This window comes from Mesoplodon densirostris, chromosome 11 (assembly GCF_025265405.1).
Source record: "Mesoplodon densirostris isolate mMesDen1 chromosome 11, mMesDen1 primary haplotype, whole genome shotgun sequence".
NCBI lineage: Eukaryota > Metazoa > Chordata > Mammalia > Artiodactyla > Ziphiidae > Mesoplodon > Mesoplodon densirostris.
Genome location: NC_082671.1, coordinates 9,240,434 through 9,258,058, shown reverse-complemented (window position 1 = coordinate 9,258,058; position 17,625 = coordinate 9,240,434). Strand labels below are relative to the sequence as shown.

The following is a 17,625-nucleotide window of genomic DNA, read 5'->3' as shown; positions in this document are numbered from 1 at the left end:
TGAATTTCATGATTTATACATTTTACCTCAATAACAAAAAAATAAAACTTTAAACAAACATTGAACTCTAATTAGTAGGCTTGCTTTACCAGTTATAAAATTACTTCCTGTGTTTTCTCATGTGTGAACAAAGATATAAATATGTTGAATATAATGGGAGCTGATTTCCCACTCTTGGAAAGATATATAGATATCCTAACTGTCTGCTGAGAGGGACGAAAGCAAGGACACACAAGTAGCAATAAACACACACTGTAATCAGATCTTGGTTTCTCAGTACCCTTCTCCACGAAAAGGAACCAGGCCGCCTTCGAGATATGACTGATTCTAGGGTAAGAAAAGTTCAAGATCCGCATGGAACATCTATGTGCCCAAAAGTAAAGAACTGCTCAAAAAATGATGGGGACAAGTCCAAAAGACAAAGAAGCCACCATAAAGAGGCTCCCACTGACAGTTCAACAGTGACCCAGTGACCCACAGCCCCCAGCAATTTTTCTCTCACCTCATGAGTGGGCTGCATGTTCCTGTGGCAGGAACCACACCCTTTCTTCAGAGGTCTGAATCTCTCCCCTGTGGGTGGAAAGTTAGCACTTCCTTTAAGTTTCTAAGTTGCTTCCTTTTTAACCCATCTTCAGTCCTCAAGGTAGTAGCTGCATTTTGTAGTTCCTACTTCTGTAAGATTTGTGTGTAACTTACAGTCCTCTCTTATCCCTTTTAGTAATTATTTTTTACTAAAAAACGATGATTTATACTAAATTTTTCCTTAAAATGACTCATGTGGTATCTGTCTTCTGATTGGATGCTGAGTGATACAGGATCATTATTTCCCTCTTAGTCCTATCAAGAAATGCATACCTAAATCAGGAGGCAACATCAGACCAAACCAAAATGAGAGACATTCTACAAAGTAAGTGACCTGTACTTTTCCAAATTTCAAGGTCAAATAAGGTAAAGAAAAATGACAACTAATTGCAGTGTGTGACTCTGGCTTTGCTTCTGTGGTTGGGAAAGGGTAAAAAAGTGCTTTAGTTCCTCATTTTGATAATTATACTGTGGTAATTAAGAATGTCATTATTCTTAGGAAATACACAATGATGTACTTAGTGGTAATGGGGAACTTACCCTCAGATTGTTCAAAATAAAAGTGTGTGTGCGTGTGTGTGTGTGTGTGTGTGTGTGTAGGGAGGATGGGTCGGGGGGAGAGACCAATAAAGCAAATGGGGCAACATGTAAATACTTGGCAAATCTAGGTAGAGTGTATACAAGAGTTCTTTGTACTCTTCTTGCATCTTTTCTAAAATGTTTAATTTACTGATACATTAAAATTGAAAATTACCAAAAACAAAAATATATTTAGCCCTTGAAATATGTTAAATATGATCATTTTTTAAAGGAGGGCATCAATAAAAGTTCAAAATTGAAATCTGGTTCAAGATGGCAAATTGAATACATGCATAATGGGACTGAGAAACTACCAAACAAATTTCAAAAGATTGCTAAGCAGATCAGAAAACGTGAGCAGGTAGAGTGTATTTGACAGTGAAACCACAGCAAAACCTGTAACAAAAAACTCACACAGGACAAAGCTCTTGAGAGGTTAAAAAAGGAATTCCCAACAGAGCTCCCACCTCAGAGTCGACAAAAGAGCAGGTCTGGGACAATTTTCAAAGCCATGAATTGAAGCAAGCATCAGAATACCTAGCTCTTTCAAGCACCCTTCCCTTTTCTGCACATACTAAAGAGGAGGCAGCCTCAACATTTGCTTTTAGGAACCTCCTAGAAGCGCTTTCTCAATATTTTTATTGGAGTATAGTTGATTTACAATGTGTTAGTTTCTGCTGTACAGCAAAGTGAGTCAGTTATAGACACACGTATATCCGCTCTGTTTTTAGATTCTTTTCCCATATAGATCATTACAGAGTATTGAATAGAGTTCCCTGTGCCATTCAGTAGATTCTTATTAGTTATCTAATCTATACATAGTAGTGTGTATGTGTCAATAGACAAATTACTTTTATTATTAGAAAGCTACTCATCTTTCAATTTTCGTATTTTTTACTTGAAGACACATCCAAACCCAACCCAGATATACCACCTAGCCTGAATTGAATGTACCAGTTAATAAACAAATGCAGTTTCCTATAGTCAGTATAACGCAGTGTCGAGAGCATGAACTCTGGACTGTAAACACAACCTATATAACTAACTTATCCCTAAATGATGGAGCCGGAATACTGACTCCATAACTTAGTAGCTGTGGGGCCCAGGGTAAGTAAAAAAAAAAAAAGTCACTTAGCCTCTGTCGCCTTTAATTTATTCATCTGTAAAATGGGGATAACATACTTCCTCAGTAAGCTGGTCGTGAAGGTGAAGTGAATTGATACTCGTTTAAAGCACGTACAACAGTGCCGGGTTTCTCACAGTGTGAGCTTCTATTATTATTCGATTCAAAACGCTGTTCTAGCTCTGGTGAGCTCAAAGAGGAATCAAAATCCAGTCCCCATCCGAGGAGACGTTGGGAGGCACACGCAAATGCAACGGAGGAATCAAAGCAGAAAGAAACCAGACTAAAGCCAGGTGCGAGCAGCCAGCAGGCACTGGGAGGACGGAACGGTTCCAGCTGAAGAGGGTGAGTCCAGGAGTCACAGGAGCCTAGGAACCGAGTTCTATGAACGGGTAGGGCTTCCACATGCGGCTAAGACGCCACACGTGAGAGACACCGCAAAGGATCTTAGCAAAGGCGCAAAGACCACAAATTGACTTGTCTCGGTCAGCAGAAGTGGCTGCAGAGTGTTTATCACACAAAATGCCGGAGGGACGATAAGGCTAACTGGAATAGTAACCCCTGCCGCACCTCAAGGTGCTAAACCGGAGGCAGGACGTAAGGAACAAAAGTGACGGTAAGAAAGCCAGGAGGACCACAACCCGGTCTCTCTCCACTATCCTCCAGGGACAACGCGACTCGGGGCCAGCACACAGCGAACCAGCGTCCCCCTCAGGCGGCAGACGTTCTGAGGCAGCAACCAGCACGAGAACTACAGCTCCCGCCGCGGCCTGGGGACCTGGCCCCGCCCCGCAATTCCACTTCCGCCGCCCTCCGGTCCGACCTACCAGGGAGCGAGCCTGGCGCGTGAACGCGCGTGACCCCCGCGTGACCCCGCGTGACAAGGGCCCGAGCCGAGAGGCCAGGAGGTGGGAGTCTGGGATCCCAGTCAGTAGAAAGGCGACCCGCAAAGGTGGAACTAAACTTGCAAATCTCGATAGGGATTGGAGTTGATGCCTCGAGGGCGGAGCCTAACCCCCACGGTCCTGGCCAATCAGCGTCCGGGATGATCTGAGAGGCCGGGAAGGGGAAAGGGGCGAAATGGTTCTACCGTGACATGCCGCGGGGTCTAGTGGGAGGAGCAGTTGCCCAGCGGCCGCCCGGCACTTCCTGTTTCCGGTTCTCGGAGTGGAGCCCAGCGAGGCGCTCGTGGGGTCGCTGGCTCTGCCGCGAGCTCTGGAACCGGGGTCTGCGGCCGGCCCCTCGCTGGTTCTGTCTCCCACCCGCGAGCAGGTACTCGGCCGGGGATTCTGAGCTGTGGCTGCTCCCTTTGCCCGTGACACGTGAGTACGAGGGGCGTGGAGGAGGAGTGGGCTGGAGAGCGCTCACCCCTCGTGGCTGTGACGGGGGCCGGGATCGCTGAGTCTCCCTTGGCCCGGGTTCTAGCCCAAAAATCCAGCTAAGGAGCCTGAGGGTAGAAAGGCGGAGGCGTAAGGTTGGGGAGTTACAGAGTCGCCAAAGGAGTGAGGGAGAAAGGATCTCCAAGACCAGAGTTTGGAAGGCAGAGAAAGGAAGGTCGCTAAGTCTGGAGTCCGTTCGAGGTGTTACTGGATACCTGTAGACGGGATTTTGGCCCGCATCGTAGAGGGAGGTCAGGTGGCATCATTTGTAGAGGGTATGGCTCTAAGCATTTGGAAAGTCGGGAGACTAGACGGGACGCGAATGTCTGGAAGCCTGGAAGAAGTTTGAGGGAGATGAGTGTATGGTACGAAGAGTCGCCAATAGAGGGGTTTGCGTTTCTCTTTGGAGGGGGCTTCCGCCCTTGGGCCATAGAGCTGCTTTCTTAAGGCTTTTCAGCCTTGGGCGGTTCAGCTAGTTAGGGCTGCACTTCTGAAAGTGTGGGCTGCTGGAGACAGGAGATAAGGGCTGTCGCCATAAGAAATGAGCCAGAGAGAAGAAAGTAGAAATTCCACCGAAAAACAGAAAATGGTCATGGCTAGTCTGGGGGAAGTGAGTGGTACAGAGGCCCAGTGATGTAAAGTGTTTCCCAATTCCTGGCTTAGTCATTGGTCATCCCATCGGAGGAGAAGTTTTTAGCCTTAACTGTATGGATCTATCGTAGAACAAGAAAATTGAAAGGGATTTTTCAAAATCTTTAAGTCCTGCCGCTTGTTTCCAGAGTATGTAGGACAAAGTGTTGCACCTTGAGAATCTAATTGTAGCACAATTAGATGTAAAAAGGGACTACCCAGCCCTTGGATTTCATACTCTTACCAATACATTTTTTCACTCCTTTATTTATCAGAAAATAGCTTTATACCATGATTCATTCAAGTTGCCTTACTAATAACTTCATACATGTTTAATACTTGTATAACCTAAGGCAAGTAACTTAACCTAAGGCAAGTAACTTAAGCTCTGTAAGAATCAGTTTCCTCATCTGTAAAATGGGAGAAATTATACCTACTTTTCTGGGTTGTGAAGATTGACGAACATCATCTAGATAAAGCACTTAGAGCATATGCTACTGAATCAAAGAGAAGCAGCTCAAACGTAGCCAAACCTTAAGCAGGAAAGAGAAGAATATATCTCTTTTTATCTCCTATCTTTTTGAACCAATAATTAAATGAAAGCTAGTTCAACTCAACTAATGCTGACTGCAGGGTGTTCAGCCCTTCATCCTTTCCCAGTTTTGTGAGAGTCTTTGTTCTAATTTGGGGAAAGAAATCATCAACTGTTAACAGATAAGGAACTAACTTTGAAGCCAAAGAACACAGCCTTCTGTGTGAGCATCCCTCCAGAAAATGGTCCTGGATAAAAGAATATTGAAAGCACAGAAAGTTGAAATTTCAAATTGGGTCCTGCTAGTATATAAAGAAAACGTCATGCTTAATCAGTCTACTAAAAGGAGCCTCTTATTTTCGTCAGCTGGTCAAGTTGTGTGGAACAGTGAGTGAATTTAGAGAAGGTAGGAGATTGAGGTCTGGGTTCTTTATTCCGCCTCCTATTTGGTGAACCATGTGAGGGGTCACTTCCCCTTCTTGCTTTGTCAAAATGAAAGCAAGACTTTGACTGCCTACTCTGATCCCCCAGAAACTTAATGTGAAAGGAATGGTTAAGTGTAGACCATGAGCTCAGAGCTGCACTATCTGGTTCACTCCACTAGCTGTGTCTAGTTTTCTCCTCTGTAAAATAAGGACAGTCATTATATTTACTGCATAGGGTTTTTGTAAGGCTTAACTGGTTAATGTATGTTAAATGCCTAGCAAAAGGCAAGCACTCTATTTAAGTGTTTCCTGTTGATGCTTTGTATGTGTTTATGGGAGCCTCAGACTTTGTGGCTGGCTATACTTATTCTATGGAAACACCTTATTAATATTACTACGATGAATTGATGTTTGGAGTACACCAAGTCAGGGAGATGACTTCCCAAGTATTGGTTGCCCTAGTGGAATGTGGGAAACGGAATGTCAAATGTGGGACTTCCCTGGTGGCGCAGTGGTTAAGAGTCCGCCTGCCAATGCAGGGGACACGTGTTGATCCCTGGTCCGGGAAGATCCCACATGCCGCGGAGCAACTAAGCCCGTGCGCCACAACTACTGAAGCCCACGCGCCTAGAGCCCGTGCTCCACAACAAGAGAAGCCACCGCAATGAGAAGCCCGCGCACCGCAACAAAGAGTAGCCCCCGCTCACCGCAACTAGAGAAAGCCCGCACACAGTAATGCAGACCCAACACAGCCAAAAATAAATAAATAAAATAAATTTTAAAAAAAGAAGGTCAAATGTAAGTTCGTTTAGCTCTTTATCATGGTGCCTCAGAGGCGGTTGGCCACTTCAGGATGAAGTTGAACATCTCTTACCCAGCCAGTGGCTGCCAGAAACTCATTGAAGTGGACGATGAACAAAAACTTCATACCTTTTGTAAGAAGCATATGGCCACAGAAGTTGCTGCTGATGCTCTGGGTGAAGAATGGAAGGGTTATGTGGTCTGAATCGGTGGGAACAACAAACAAGGTTTTCCCCATGAAGCAGGTGTCTGGACCCATGGTAGAGTCTACTCGCTACTGAGTAAGGGGCATTCCTGTTACAGACCAAGGAGGACTGGAGAAAGAAAGCACAAATCTGTACGGGGTTGCATTGTGGATGCCAATCTGAGTGTTCTCAATTTGGTCATAATGGAAAAAGGGGAGAAGCATATTCCTGGACTCACAACTTCGCCTCGTTTGCTGGGCCCCAAAAGAGCTAGCAGAATCCACAGACTTTTCAGTCTCTCTCTATGTCCGCCAGTATATTGTGAGAGAAAACCCCTAAACAAAGAAGGTAAGAAACCTAGGACCAAAGCACACGAGACTCAGCGTCTTGTTACTCCACGTGTTCTGCAACACAAACGTCAGCATATTGCTCTGAAGAAACAGCGTACTAAGAAAATAAGGAAGAGGCTGCAGAATATGCTAAACTCTGGGCCAAGTGAATGAAGGAAGTCAAAGAAAAACACCAGGAACAGATTGCCAAGAGACGGAGGCTGTCCTCTGAGAGCTTCTACCTCTAAGTCTGAGTCCAGTCAAAAACGAGATGTTCTAAGAGTAACAAATAAATGAGATCAGATATCAAAAAAAAAAAAAAAAAAAAAAGTAAGTTTGTTGAGGAGAGTGGAGAAAATTTATTCAGGTACCTATTAGTACCCATTAAATTCTGCCTGTTTTAAGTTTTATGTGCTAAAAATGCAGTGGAGTCGGTGGACCAGCATGACAAAGAATTAAAGGACTTTAAAAGAGTATTCAAACCGAAGTCCAGACTTGTAGTATGAAAGCATTTTATCATAAGTGAGAAAAGTTTGGAAGAATTGAATCTTTGTATCAGAAAAATTGGTGATACTGTTATAAAATTAACCAGTAGTGATGGCCTAAGGGATCATTAATGGATACCAAAGTGAATTCTTTTGAAAGGGTAAATCAGTGTATCCTGGGTGTAAAGATGGAATTAGAGAAAAGAAAATGAGTTTGGGAAACAGCCGCATGTTTCCATTCCTAAAGCAGTACAAGCATCAGATTAATTGGATATGCTAAATTGTAAAGTGACGTGATGAATCCCAAGAGTTATCAGCAATTGGAAGCTAGAAACTCTTGAGGTTCATGACTTGTGGAGCCTGAGGTGGGTTTTGGAATGCTTATTCAAACCACTCATTTGAACCTAGTGAATTTTGTTCTTCCTGTCATTTAAATGATTGAATGATTTTTCCAGAGGTGAGACATCAGAACAGGTAGATGTCGAGTTTTAGGTGCTGTGGCTGTGTTTATCTCTGTTCATCATTCTTATGGTGAATATGAACAAAGACTGTTAGATGCTCCTGAATATTAAAATGAGGACTTAGGTCCCAAAGTATTCAAGTCTTTTTCTCTATTTTACATCTTTCTTAATAACTTCCAACTAGCCCTTATCAAGTGTCAATTGTAATTCGAGTATTATCTTATGGAGGGCCACTGGTTTAAGCAGTATTTATGAACCAGTATTGAACTCTAAGTAATGAGACATCTTAATGTAATTTCTCACCAGATGGTAAAGAGGCAAGGATGTCTCCACCAGGCTGTCATAATTTAATGCTTTTTGTTCTTTCCTTTCCCTCTTCTCAGCCCCATGGTTTGTTCTGAAGGACTTACCTATGAATTAGACTGAAAGTGACTGATATATAGAGTTTCCCGACACAGGTGATAGATATATATGTGCATGTGTGTATATACGTATGTATATGTATATCTGTATGTGGGTTTCCTAACACAGGTGCTCTTGGCACAGAGATATTAAAAGGTAATATTTGTTGGGCTTCCCTGGTGGCGCAGTGGTTGAGAGTCCGCCTGCTGATGCAGGGGACACGGGTTCGTGCCCCGGTCCGGGAAGATCCCACATGCCGCGGAGCGGCTGGGCCCGTGAGCCATGGCCGCTGAGCCTGCGCGTCCGGAGCCTGTGCTCCGCAGCGGGAGAGGCCACAACAGTGAGAGGCCCGCATACCGCAAAAAAAAAAAAAAAAAGTAATATGCCAAAGAATCTTATAGTTTCTGCGTAATCAAAATACTGTTTATTAGTCACACTTAAGTATTCTCTAGGCCACTGATTGGTTCTTCTGACAGTTTCTAGGACCAAAAATGTGTTTTTCTCCCAATACAGCTTAGAAGTCTAGACATTCTTTTCTTGTGCGCACCTTGCAGAAATCTCAACAACAATCTGTAGACACTAACTCTTCACCAAGGCCACTGCTGTCCTCTTTGTTGAATGCACATGAAAGGGGCACGAGAAGGACAGGAGGTGACCAGTGGTGTCAGGCAAGGGAGTCAGCTAGGAAGACGCTTTTGAAATAAGTTTTTAAAAGAAAAAGAGAAACCTGGAGACCTAAGGTTCCAATTCTGAATATTAAATAATGGGGAAAACAGAACTTGAAATGGAGACAAGAAAATAAAGCCCAACATCATAATAATGAAGAAAACTGGCTAGTGTAAAATAATAGGTGGTGGGTGGAAGATTAAAAGGTTAAAAAAATACCATTCATTTATGACACATTCATATGCTTTCTTTCTTTCCCTTCTCTCCCGATCCTCTCCCTCTTTCCCTAACACACACACTCCCTCTCCCAAAAGGATGTTCCCCCTCTACAGCTCCTGGAGGACTGGCCTGCTGCTGCTGCTGCTGCTGGCTGTGGCAGTAAGAGAATCCTGGCAGACCGAAGAAAAAACATGCGACCTGGTAGGAGAAAAGGATAAAGAGTCAGAGAAAGAGTTGGCTCTACTGAAGAGGCTGACGCCGCTGTTTAACAAAAGGTAAATGAGAAGAATCTTAAAGGGCTTGAGGAGACAGCTTTATTAAAGAATCTCTTCCTCCTCTTACTGATTTTATTTTAGTATTTTATTTACTAGTATTTAGTATGTAGTACTGATTTTATCCCCCCCCCAACATAGGGGGGATACATGTATCATAACCTCCTCTGAGAGACGGTTCTAATCTGAACTTTAGCAATATTAGTCTTATTTGGCCATGCTATCTTGCTTTCCTTCATGATATAGAGCACATGCTCAGCCCAGTGTTCAGCAGCCGTGTGCAGGTACCTTATGCAGAAGAGTAGCGGTTTCCAAGACTGGATCCAAGAAACCAGCTCATAGGAACTAAACAGCATTATTTGATGCCTGGATATTTAGAAGTATCAGAATCACATATTTAGGCCTACTGCATCATCATAAGTGTCAGGAATCTTCTGGTATATAAATCTGAAGATAATCTTCAAGGAAGGAGGGTCCTTTAAGGTCCTTCCTTCCTTTAAGGAAGGAAGATAATCTTTAAGGAATCTCATGAACATAGACCCTTACTCAAGGGGAAGTAGTAGCTAATGTTTTAGCATAGTCTAGAGCAATTATTCTAGAAATATCTAGAATACTAGCTGTCTTGGATTCTGTATTTTAATCAGTCATCATCAACAGTTAGGGTGTTCTGTCTGGGTCATGGCTATCTCATGATGCAACAGATATTATTCACTAGGACGTTTAGCCGTGACATCAGATAAATAAGTTGAGTGCACCATTGTTGTTGTCGTTAAAAAGGAAAACTGCTCTTCCTAAGGCCGACAGCTGTAACTGTCCTCTTCCTTCTCCTCTCTTCTCCTCACAGCTTTGAGAGCACCGTGGGCCAGGGCTCAGACACGTATATCTACATGTTCCGGGTGTGCCGAGAAGCTGGCAACCACACCTCTGGGGCAGGCCTGGTGCAGATCAGCAAAAGTAATGGGAAGGAGACAGTCGTCGGGAGACTCAATGAGACTCAGATCTTCAACGGAAGTAAGCTTCTCCCTGTTGATCAGTTAACTGAAGCCCTCTGTTAATCCTGTATGTCTCAGCCCTTCCCAGGCTCTTCAGTGTACCATACCGTATGTGTGGTTCAGCTCACCTGAGACACCTGCAAACCACAGGATACCTAGTTCCACAGCTCCTCCACAGCCAAGGCTCAGGACATTTATGTGTTTGTTTTAAAGTGAGATCAAGCTTTTTTGCAAACCAGTCAGTCTACAGAAATTTCCCCACCATCTTGAGTTATGTTGATAATATTTCTCAAAAGTCATAAAATCATATTGCTGGAAAGGACTCTGAGCAACTATGGTCTGTTTTCCTCCCTTAAGCAGATAGATAAATTTATTCATTGCACATTGTTGCTCCTATAAATAACATAATAAAAAACAATGTCAAGAGTTTGGGGCTAGGGGTCAGACTGGATTTTTGATCCAGCTCTTATTTTTTTGTCCTGTGACTTTGAAAAATTATTTCACCTTTTTGTTTTCTCATATGCAAAATTGGAAGCAGTCCTTACCTGATTCACCTCACGTGATTATTTATCAGATGATACTTTGCGAAAGAAATTTGAACACAGTAAATACTAAAGAGGGAAAAATGCCCCTCAGTCTTCAAAATCATCCACTTTGAATTTATCTGGGGCGACTTTATGATCTTAGGCTTTCCCTTGCCACCAAGTAATTGTATGGAACCCCTCCTTTTGCTGTTAGCAGGTATTCGGAAAATGAGTCATGATTAAGGTATGGATCATAATTGTATTTGCACTATCAGTTGCCTTAATTTTTGTGGAAGATTAAGGTTATTCTTGTATGACTGTCTGATTCCTAGTCGTCTTAATAAGGGAACACATAGCTGTTACAAAGGAGCGAGGTTTAGCTGCTGTTTCTGCTATACAGAGCTCATCCTGAAAGGGTTATTTTAATTACAGCCCATTTCATTGAACTCACTTCCACTCTACCACAGTGCCCAGGTCTGCCTCTGCTTTTCCCGCACCCCAAAGCTCCATTTTCCTTGTCCCTCCTCAGGTAATTGGATCATGCTGATCTATAAAGGGGGTGATGAATATGACAATCACTGCGGCAAGGAGCAGCGTCGGGCAGTGGTGATGATCTCCTGCAATCGACACACCCTAGCGGTGAGGCACCCTGGGGCCTAGGAGCCTAGAGGAAATGAAAGGACTGGCCTGAGGTGGGAGAGACTGTCCAGAGGGAACAAGATAATTGGGAGGGAGGAGATAAAACAAGAAGTTCAGCTTTTCCTGAGTCATAGGCACCTGTGTTCCATCATACATGGAAGAGGAGGTTTTGAACCAGGAGAAAACACATGTTTTGGGGGTTTTGTGGGTTTGTGCTTTTTTCAGACAGGTGTGAGACGCAACATAAATGTTGTGTTCTGTCCTCTTGTCATCAGGACAATTTTAACCCTGTGTTTGAGGAGCGAGGCAAAGTCCAAGATTGTTTCTACCTCTTTGAGATAGACAGCAGCCTGGCCTGTTCCCCAGAGATCTCCCACCTCAGTGTGGGTTCTATCTTACTTGTCACGTGAGTACTTTTTCCTTTATCAGTCCAAACTTTTTTAACTCCACAATTACTTGGAGGTCTATAGGTACAAATAGTTTGTGTGCATGCATATGTTATACTGTAATTTGTAAAAATCCTCTTTAAACTCTGCAGGTTTTTAAAAATGACTTAATGTTTTATCGCCAATAAATATTTGCATTTGGATGTAGGGTTTTTCCCCTACTGGAGGGCTGGACAGTTTTTAATATGCTGCCATTAGATTATTAGAATTTTTTTTTTTAATAAATTTATTTATTATTTTTATCTTTGGCTGCATTGGGTCTTTGTTGCTGCGCACGGCTTTCCCTAGTTGCGTCAAGCGGGGGCTACTCTTGGTTGTGCAGCTCGGGCTCTAGGTGCATGGGCTTCAGTACTTGTGGCCCGTGGGCTCTAGAGCGCAGGCTCAGTAATCGTGGTGCATGGGCTTAGTTGCTCCGCGGCATGTGGGATCTTCCCGGACCAGGGCTCGAACCCGTGTCCCCTGCTTTGGCAGGCGGATTCTTAACCACTGCGCCACCAGGGAAGCCCTAGATTATTAGAACTTTTAAAGAAATGGCGTTGTATATCTAATGGTGACTGTTCTCAGCCCTAAGTCAGAGTCACAAACTCTTATTTTATTCTGATCATTCTGGTTTTCTCAGACTGACACTCTAATTGGTTTTCTAAGGACCTACCAGCCCCCTTGTTCATTCAACTGACTACCGCTTTTGTTTTTCCTTTCATTTTTATGGAACACAGCTTAGGAAACAGGTAGCAATGAATATAGAGATTATCTTTAGTATCTGAGTCTTACTATTTCTTGGTTTTTGAGTATAGATGTCTTTCTCCCTCAACAGGTTTGCATCGCTGATCGCTGTCTATATCATCGGGGGGTTCCTGTACCAGCGACTGGTGGTGGGAGCCAAAGGAATGGAGCAGTTTCCCCACTTGGCCTTCTGGCAGGATCTTGGCAACCTGGTAGCAGTAAGTAACAGGGCAGCTGGCTGAGTCCGTGGCCTACAGACAAGGTTCAATGACCAGCCATCCTGGTTTGCCCAGACTGAGGGGTTTCCCGAGACACAGGACATTGGGTGCTAAAACCACAAAAGTCCCAGCAAACCAAGACAGTTGGTTGCCCTAGTACAGGTAAGCAACATAGCATCTTAGCGTCCGGCCTTGCTAAGGCTTGGCTGGAAGAGCAGTCCTTTTGCTGAGATTTGGGAACCTGATACAGCTCTTAAGGAGCCTAGGTGAGGAAAGGGTGAGGCCAAGTTAGAACCTGTCTGTTCTTCCCCACATTTGATTCAGGCTGATCCTTGGAGCTTTGGGGTTTTCTCTTCGTTATCCCTGGAGAAAACCAGTTCCTGCCACATTCTTAGACCATAAACATACTCTGCCCACCTGAAAGCTGCTGATTTCAAATGATCGTTTCCTTCCTTTCCTTTCCCCCTGCAGGATGGTTGTGACTTTGTGTGCCGATCTAAACCCCGAAATGTGCCTGCTGCATATCGTGGTGTGGGGGATGACCAGCTGGGGGAGGAGTCAGAAGAAAGGGATGATCATTTATTACCGATGTGATTGCACTTTAAATGTCCGGCTTCTTCAGCCCCCAAACCAAAGCATCCTCAGCCAGGTTTCTTAAGCAGCCTCCGCTCCAGTCTCTCATCTCACCCTTAATATTGCTCTTGCTTTCCGGTTTGCTTTTGGTTTGCATCCACTTGTCAGTAGCAGAAATGCCTTCCCTTTGTTCCCTATTTGTTTTCCCTCCTGAGAGGTACAGTTGTAGGACAGAGATCATATAATAGGGCCAATGGCAGCAGAGGCTGTTGCACTGTCTCTTGGTATCAGAAAGTACAAGTAGGGGAGTTATCATGAGCAAAAGGGTACGGCAGGCTCCCTGACCCTTCCTTTTTTAAACACATTTTCACAAGTTTTTGAGACACTGGATTTCTTTAATTCAAAAAAAAAAAAAAAAAAGCAAAGAAACATTATTTATACAAGGTTTGATTGCTTTCATGCTGTTACTCTGTACCCTCCAGTAGTAGTCTCCGTGAGAATCTGGATGTAATTTCTTGCTGCTTGGAACTATTTTGCAGTGATTACTTGGTTGTAGTCCAAGTACTGCCATTTGGTTTGAGCCTGGTGATGTCATAGACTTAATTCTCCCACCTCTGGGATTAGGATGGGAAAATTTGAAATTTCCCAATTAGAGGATTACAAGGTACCATACATCATTTGCTGGCATTGGAGTGACTTTATCGCTGGAGCTAGGACCTGGATTGTAGTCTTAGGTTATTGGTCCATCGGCAGCCAAAATGCCTAATCCAGGAGTCCAGTCCATTGGAAAGGGACATTGAAATTGACCTCCTATGCTGCCGGTGTTCCAGAAAAGGGAAGTCTGTTTACCTTGTAGTGGGATCTCCTTGATGACTTGCTTCTCCCACTTGCGGTCAAAGCTGGCAAAGCTTTTCTTACTCCTAAAACATTCCCTCCAGCAGTATTTCTAAACATGTTGCACTTTCCTTCGTAGGCATGTCATTTTGACTTTTTTTTTTTTTTTTTTTTTTTTTGCCCCCAGTCTTCTGGAAAGGGAATGGAGGCAGAAGTGGGACATCCAGGGCCCTGCCACCTTCCGCCCTGGCTGCGGCGGCTGCAGCACTTGTCCCTTTTTCTGGCTCAGGGACGTGTCTTCTTGCCCACGACATTACTTCTGTGGGGAGACGGTCTTAATCTTCTGATGCTTCCACCTTTCTGTTCAGGCCGTGTGCCCAGAAACCTGGCCTGATCTTTGTGTGGTAGCGAGCCTGGGCCACTGAAGAGTAACATGGCTCCACTGGACACAGGAGGATGGAATCAATAGGCAGGGGCCTTTCTTAGCCTTTAGAGAAGGAAATGAAATGATTTCATCTTTGGACTTTTAAATACTATTGGAATGATTTTTTTTTCTTCTTTCTAAACAGGGAAAATAATGTTATAAAAGCATCTTTTTTGTTATTTGTTTGCATCCCTCCCCCACACTCTGGTGTTTTAAAAATGCAAAAAATATATGTATACATTTTTTTGTACAAAAACACTTAAAAGATTTAAAAAAAAAACACACAGTTGGCCTAGTCATTTGTGTGAAAGAAGAGGGTAGATACACTGGAATGATGGAGTAAGAGACAACTGAGACCAATTTTCATCCTTTTACTGAGGAGGAAAAAAAATATTTAATATTTTTGTTGTATAAGGTATAGCGCCTAAGGCAGGTACTTCTATTCCTGACCTCAGTCCCACGCGCTCCTGCTTTATAAAGCTATAGGACAGAGCAGAGTTGGAATGGAAAAGAAAGGTGGGGTAGGAGACAACAGATAAAACTGGAAAGGAGCAGGGGGATGCGGAAAGAAAGACAACAGCCACATGTGTGCCCAAAACTTTTAGTCCCTGCAGCAAATCAGAATGATGCCAACCCAGTCTCTACCCTGGCTGGTGACCCTGCCGTGGATGCAGGAGAAAATATCCAATACTAAGGGAGTGACAACAAAACTCTGGGCCACAGCTACAGTCAGACGATCCAGAGGGAAGAGGGAGTGCCAGATTTTGCTACTTGTGTCACACAAGCTAGAAGACCCTAGCTCCCCCATTGCTGAGGCACACCTACATTCCACCCATTTCCTCGCCTCACCATACTGTACATTCCTCCTCTAGGAGAATTCTGACCCTGGCTAGACGCTCCGCTCCGGGATAAGGCCGAGCAGTCCTAGTTCTCTAGACTGCCTCGTTTATAAAGATTGGATGAGGGTAGGTGAGAGTCGTAAAGATTTAAAAAATAAAGGAGAACCCAGAGAAACGTCAAAGCTGCCGCCATGTAGCACCAGCGACCAATTCTTGCACTTGTCTTCCCTGTCTCAGTAATCCCCTCTACAGAAGACATACATAATTGGAACAGCTCTGTCTTCCCTGTGAAGTCTCTGCTGGCACCAGGTTATAACCTGGACAGTGGGGAGTGTCTGCCTTAGGCTGGTTTGTGCAAGAGGGCCACCTTAGGTCTCCTTGAGGACGTTTATCTTGGCGCAGATCTTGAGGGCAGGGCCCAGCTTGATGTTCATGGCACTCATAAGATGTTCCTCTTTAAGTAATAAAAGGGCCTGTCCATCAATCTCCTGGGAACGAAACTCCTCTGCAATCTCTTGGCAGCCTAGAAGGAAATGATGGGAATATGTATGAGAAACTACACGGTAGTACCAAAGTACTTGTCCTAATTTCAGTAATACAGTGGTCTGAGACGGCAAGCTTTGGAAGCAAAATGAAATCAGAGCAACTGGCTATTTATAAAAACAAAAAGAACCAAGACAGGGACTTCCCTGGTGGCGCAGTGCCCGCCAATTCAGGGGACGTGGGTTCGATCCCTGATCCGGGAAGATCCCACATGCCACAAAGCAACTAAGCCTGTGCGCCACAACTACTGAGCCCACACACCTAGAGCAGCCCATGCTCCGCAACAAGAGAAGCCGCTGCAATGAGAAACCCGTGCACCGCGCTGAGGAGCGGCCCCCGCTCACCGCAACTAGAGAAAGCCCGCACACAGCAACGAAGACCCAACGCAGCCCAAAATTATAAATAAATAAATAAATTTATTATTTTTTTTAAAAAAAAAGAATAGCTTATAAATAATCCTGCCTTGAAGAGAGCAGGGTAACAATGGCTCATTATTTCCTAATCCCCTTCTCCACTGAGAAAAGTCTTTTATCCATGGTGGGTATCCCAATTAAACACATAAAAAATACTTTATCTAAAAATTATTGGTTAAGAATCATAGATGAAAATCAACTGTTGCAAAATTAATGACATAGCAGAGGACAGTCAACCCAGGAAAACTGGGGAACCAGGCTGTGGACAAGTAACTGGAATAAATACCAAGAGTAGAGGCTTCGTCATACCATACTTAAGCCTCTACTGCTTAAGTCCGTTACATTTCCAGTTACAAAAGCCCCTGTGGGATGACCTAAAGAAAACTGTAGGAAAATGAAGCAATACAGGTGACCCGGGTTCTGGTGGACAGGCCCGCGATACCTTGTAGAGAAGCAATAAACTCATACACCTCCTCTACGCTCCAACGGCTAGGATTACTGGACAGGAACACAGGGTTGATGCCATGTAATTCTGGTGTAGGCGGAGCTGTATTGGAGTTCCCCAGGTCACGTTCTCCATGCCCCGCTCGCACGGATAAAGGCCCAGGAGATGTTGGAGAGAGTGCTTCATCGTAACTGGAATTATCTGAACCCCGGCTAGAGTCCTCTTGACCCTACAGAAAAAACCACAAAACAGGTCACAAGTAACAGTGTCATGAGGTTTCCCTCTCCTCTCCCCAGCCACCCTGGGTTTGGATTACTATTGGGCACAGAGGAAAAACTCATCTTAGCACAAGTGAAATAACCTGTACTTCACGTGCAAATGCCCGAAGTCACCAGTCCACTCTCGAGTGCCTTTCAAGTCTGAACTGGATCCCTCAGTTCTCCCCTTCTACCAACGACTGCCCGAGATTCTCCCTCCTCAAACACAGCGGAAGGATGAAGGGACAGGCAACCAGTAAGGTGAGAAGGGACAAAGAGGTCGGGATCTCTTGGAATTTGGAGGAAGGCAATCAACACAAAACCGGAGTTCTGGTCTCATACTCTTTTTAGCTGGGCAAAGGAACTGCCCTGTGGGGAAGAGGAAGGAAAATGGCCCATTGCTGAGGTAGTGCGCCCCGCACCGGCAGCTCACCCGGTGACGCTTGCCCTGGATCTTGGCACGGGCGATGTCGGAGGAGCTGCGGCGGGGTCCGCGCCGGCGAACGCGGGCGTAGTTGGCTTCTTGAAACTCTTTCATCTTTTTCCTCTTCAGCCGGAATTGGTGGCTACAGCTCACATTATACCTACGGGTCAGGGCACGTGCAGGAGGTCATGAGTGCTGCCAGAGAAGACCACCTTGCTCCCCTGCACTAAATGTGAATTGGGATTTTAAGGGCCGATTTGG

The 17,625-nt window shown here is 44.5% G+C and overlaps 2 protein-coding genes and 1 pseudogene across 4 annotated transcripts in view; 2 read left to right on the top strand and 1 right to left on the bottom strand.

The window, feature by feature from the left end:
• The first annotated feature begins 3,368 nt into the window (after positions 1-3,368).
• On the top strand, positions 3,369-16,211 carry M6PR (mannose-6-phosphate receptor, cation dependent). Its single transcript, XM_060111913.1, has 7 exons — positions 3,369-3,606; positions 8,894-9,073; positions 9,915-10,081; positions 11,116-11,225; positions 11,501-11,631; positions 12,486-12,612; positions 13,084-16,211. Exons 2-7 carry the CDS (start codon positions 8,895-8,897, stop codon positions 13,204-13,206), a joined length of 837 nt encoding a protein of 278 aa, XP_059967896.1. The 5' UTR covers positions 3,369-3,606; position 8,894; the 3' UTR covers positions 13,207-16,211.
• Positions 5,984-6,878, top strand: LOC132498765 (small ribosomal subunit protein eS6-like; annotated as a pseudogene).
• The window catches only part of PHC1 (polyhomeotic homolog 1), a 22,131-nt gene continuing 18,672 nt past the window's right edge, over positions 14,167-17,625 (bottom strand). For all 3 annotated transcript variants that reach the window (XM_060111910.1, XM_060111908.1, XM_060111909.1), the window contains 3 exons: positions 17,374-17,524; positions 16,681-16,912; positions 14,167-15,805 (listed from right to left, as the gene is read on the bottom strand). In XM_060111910.1, the coding sequence (XP_059967893.1) occupies positions 15,651-15,805; positions 16,681-16,912; positions 17,374-17,524 (538 nt within the window). In that variant the 3' untranslated portion in view covers positions 14,167-15,650. The remainder of the gene's footprint in view (positions 15,806-16,680; positions 16,913-17,373; positions 17,525-17,625) is intronic.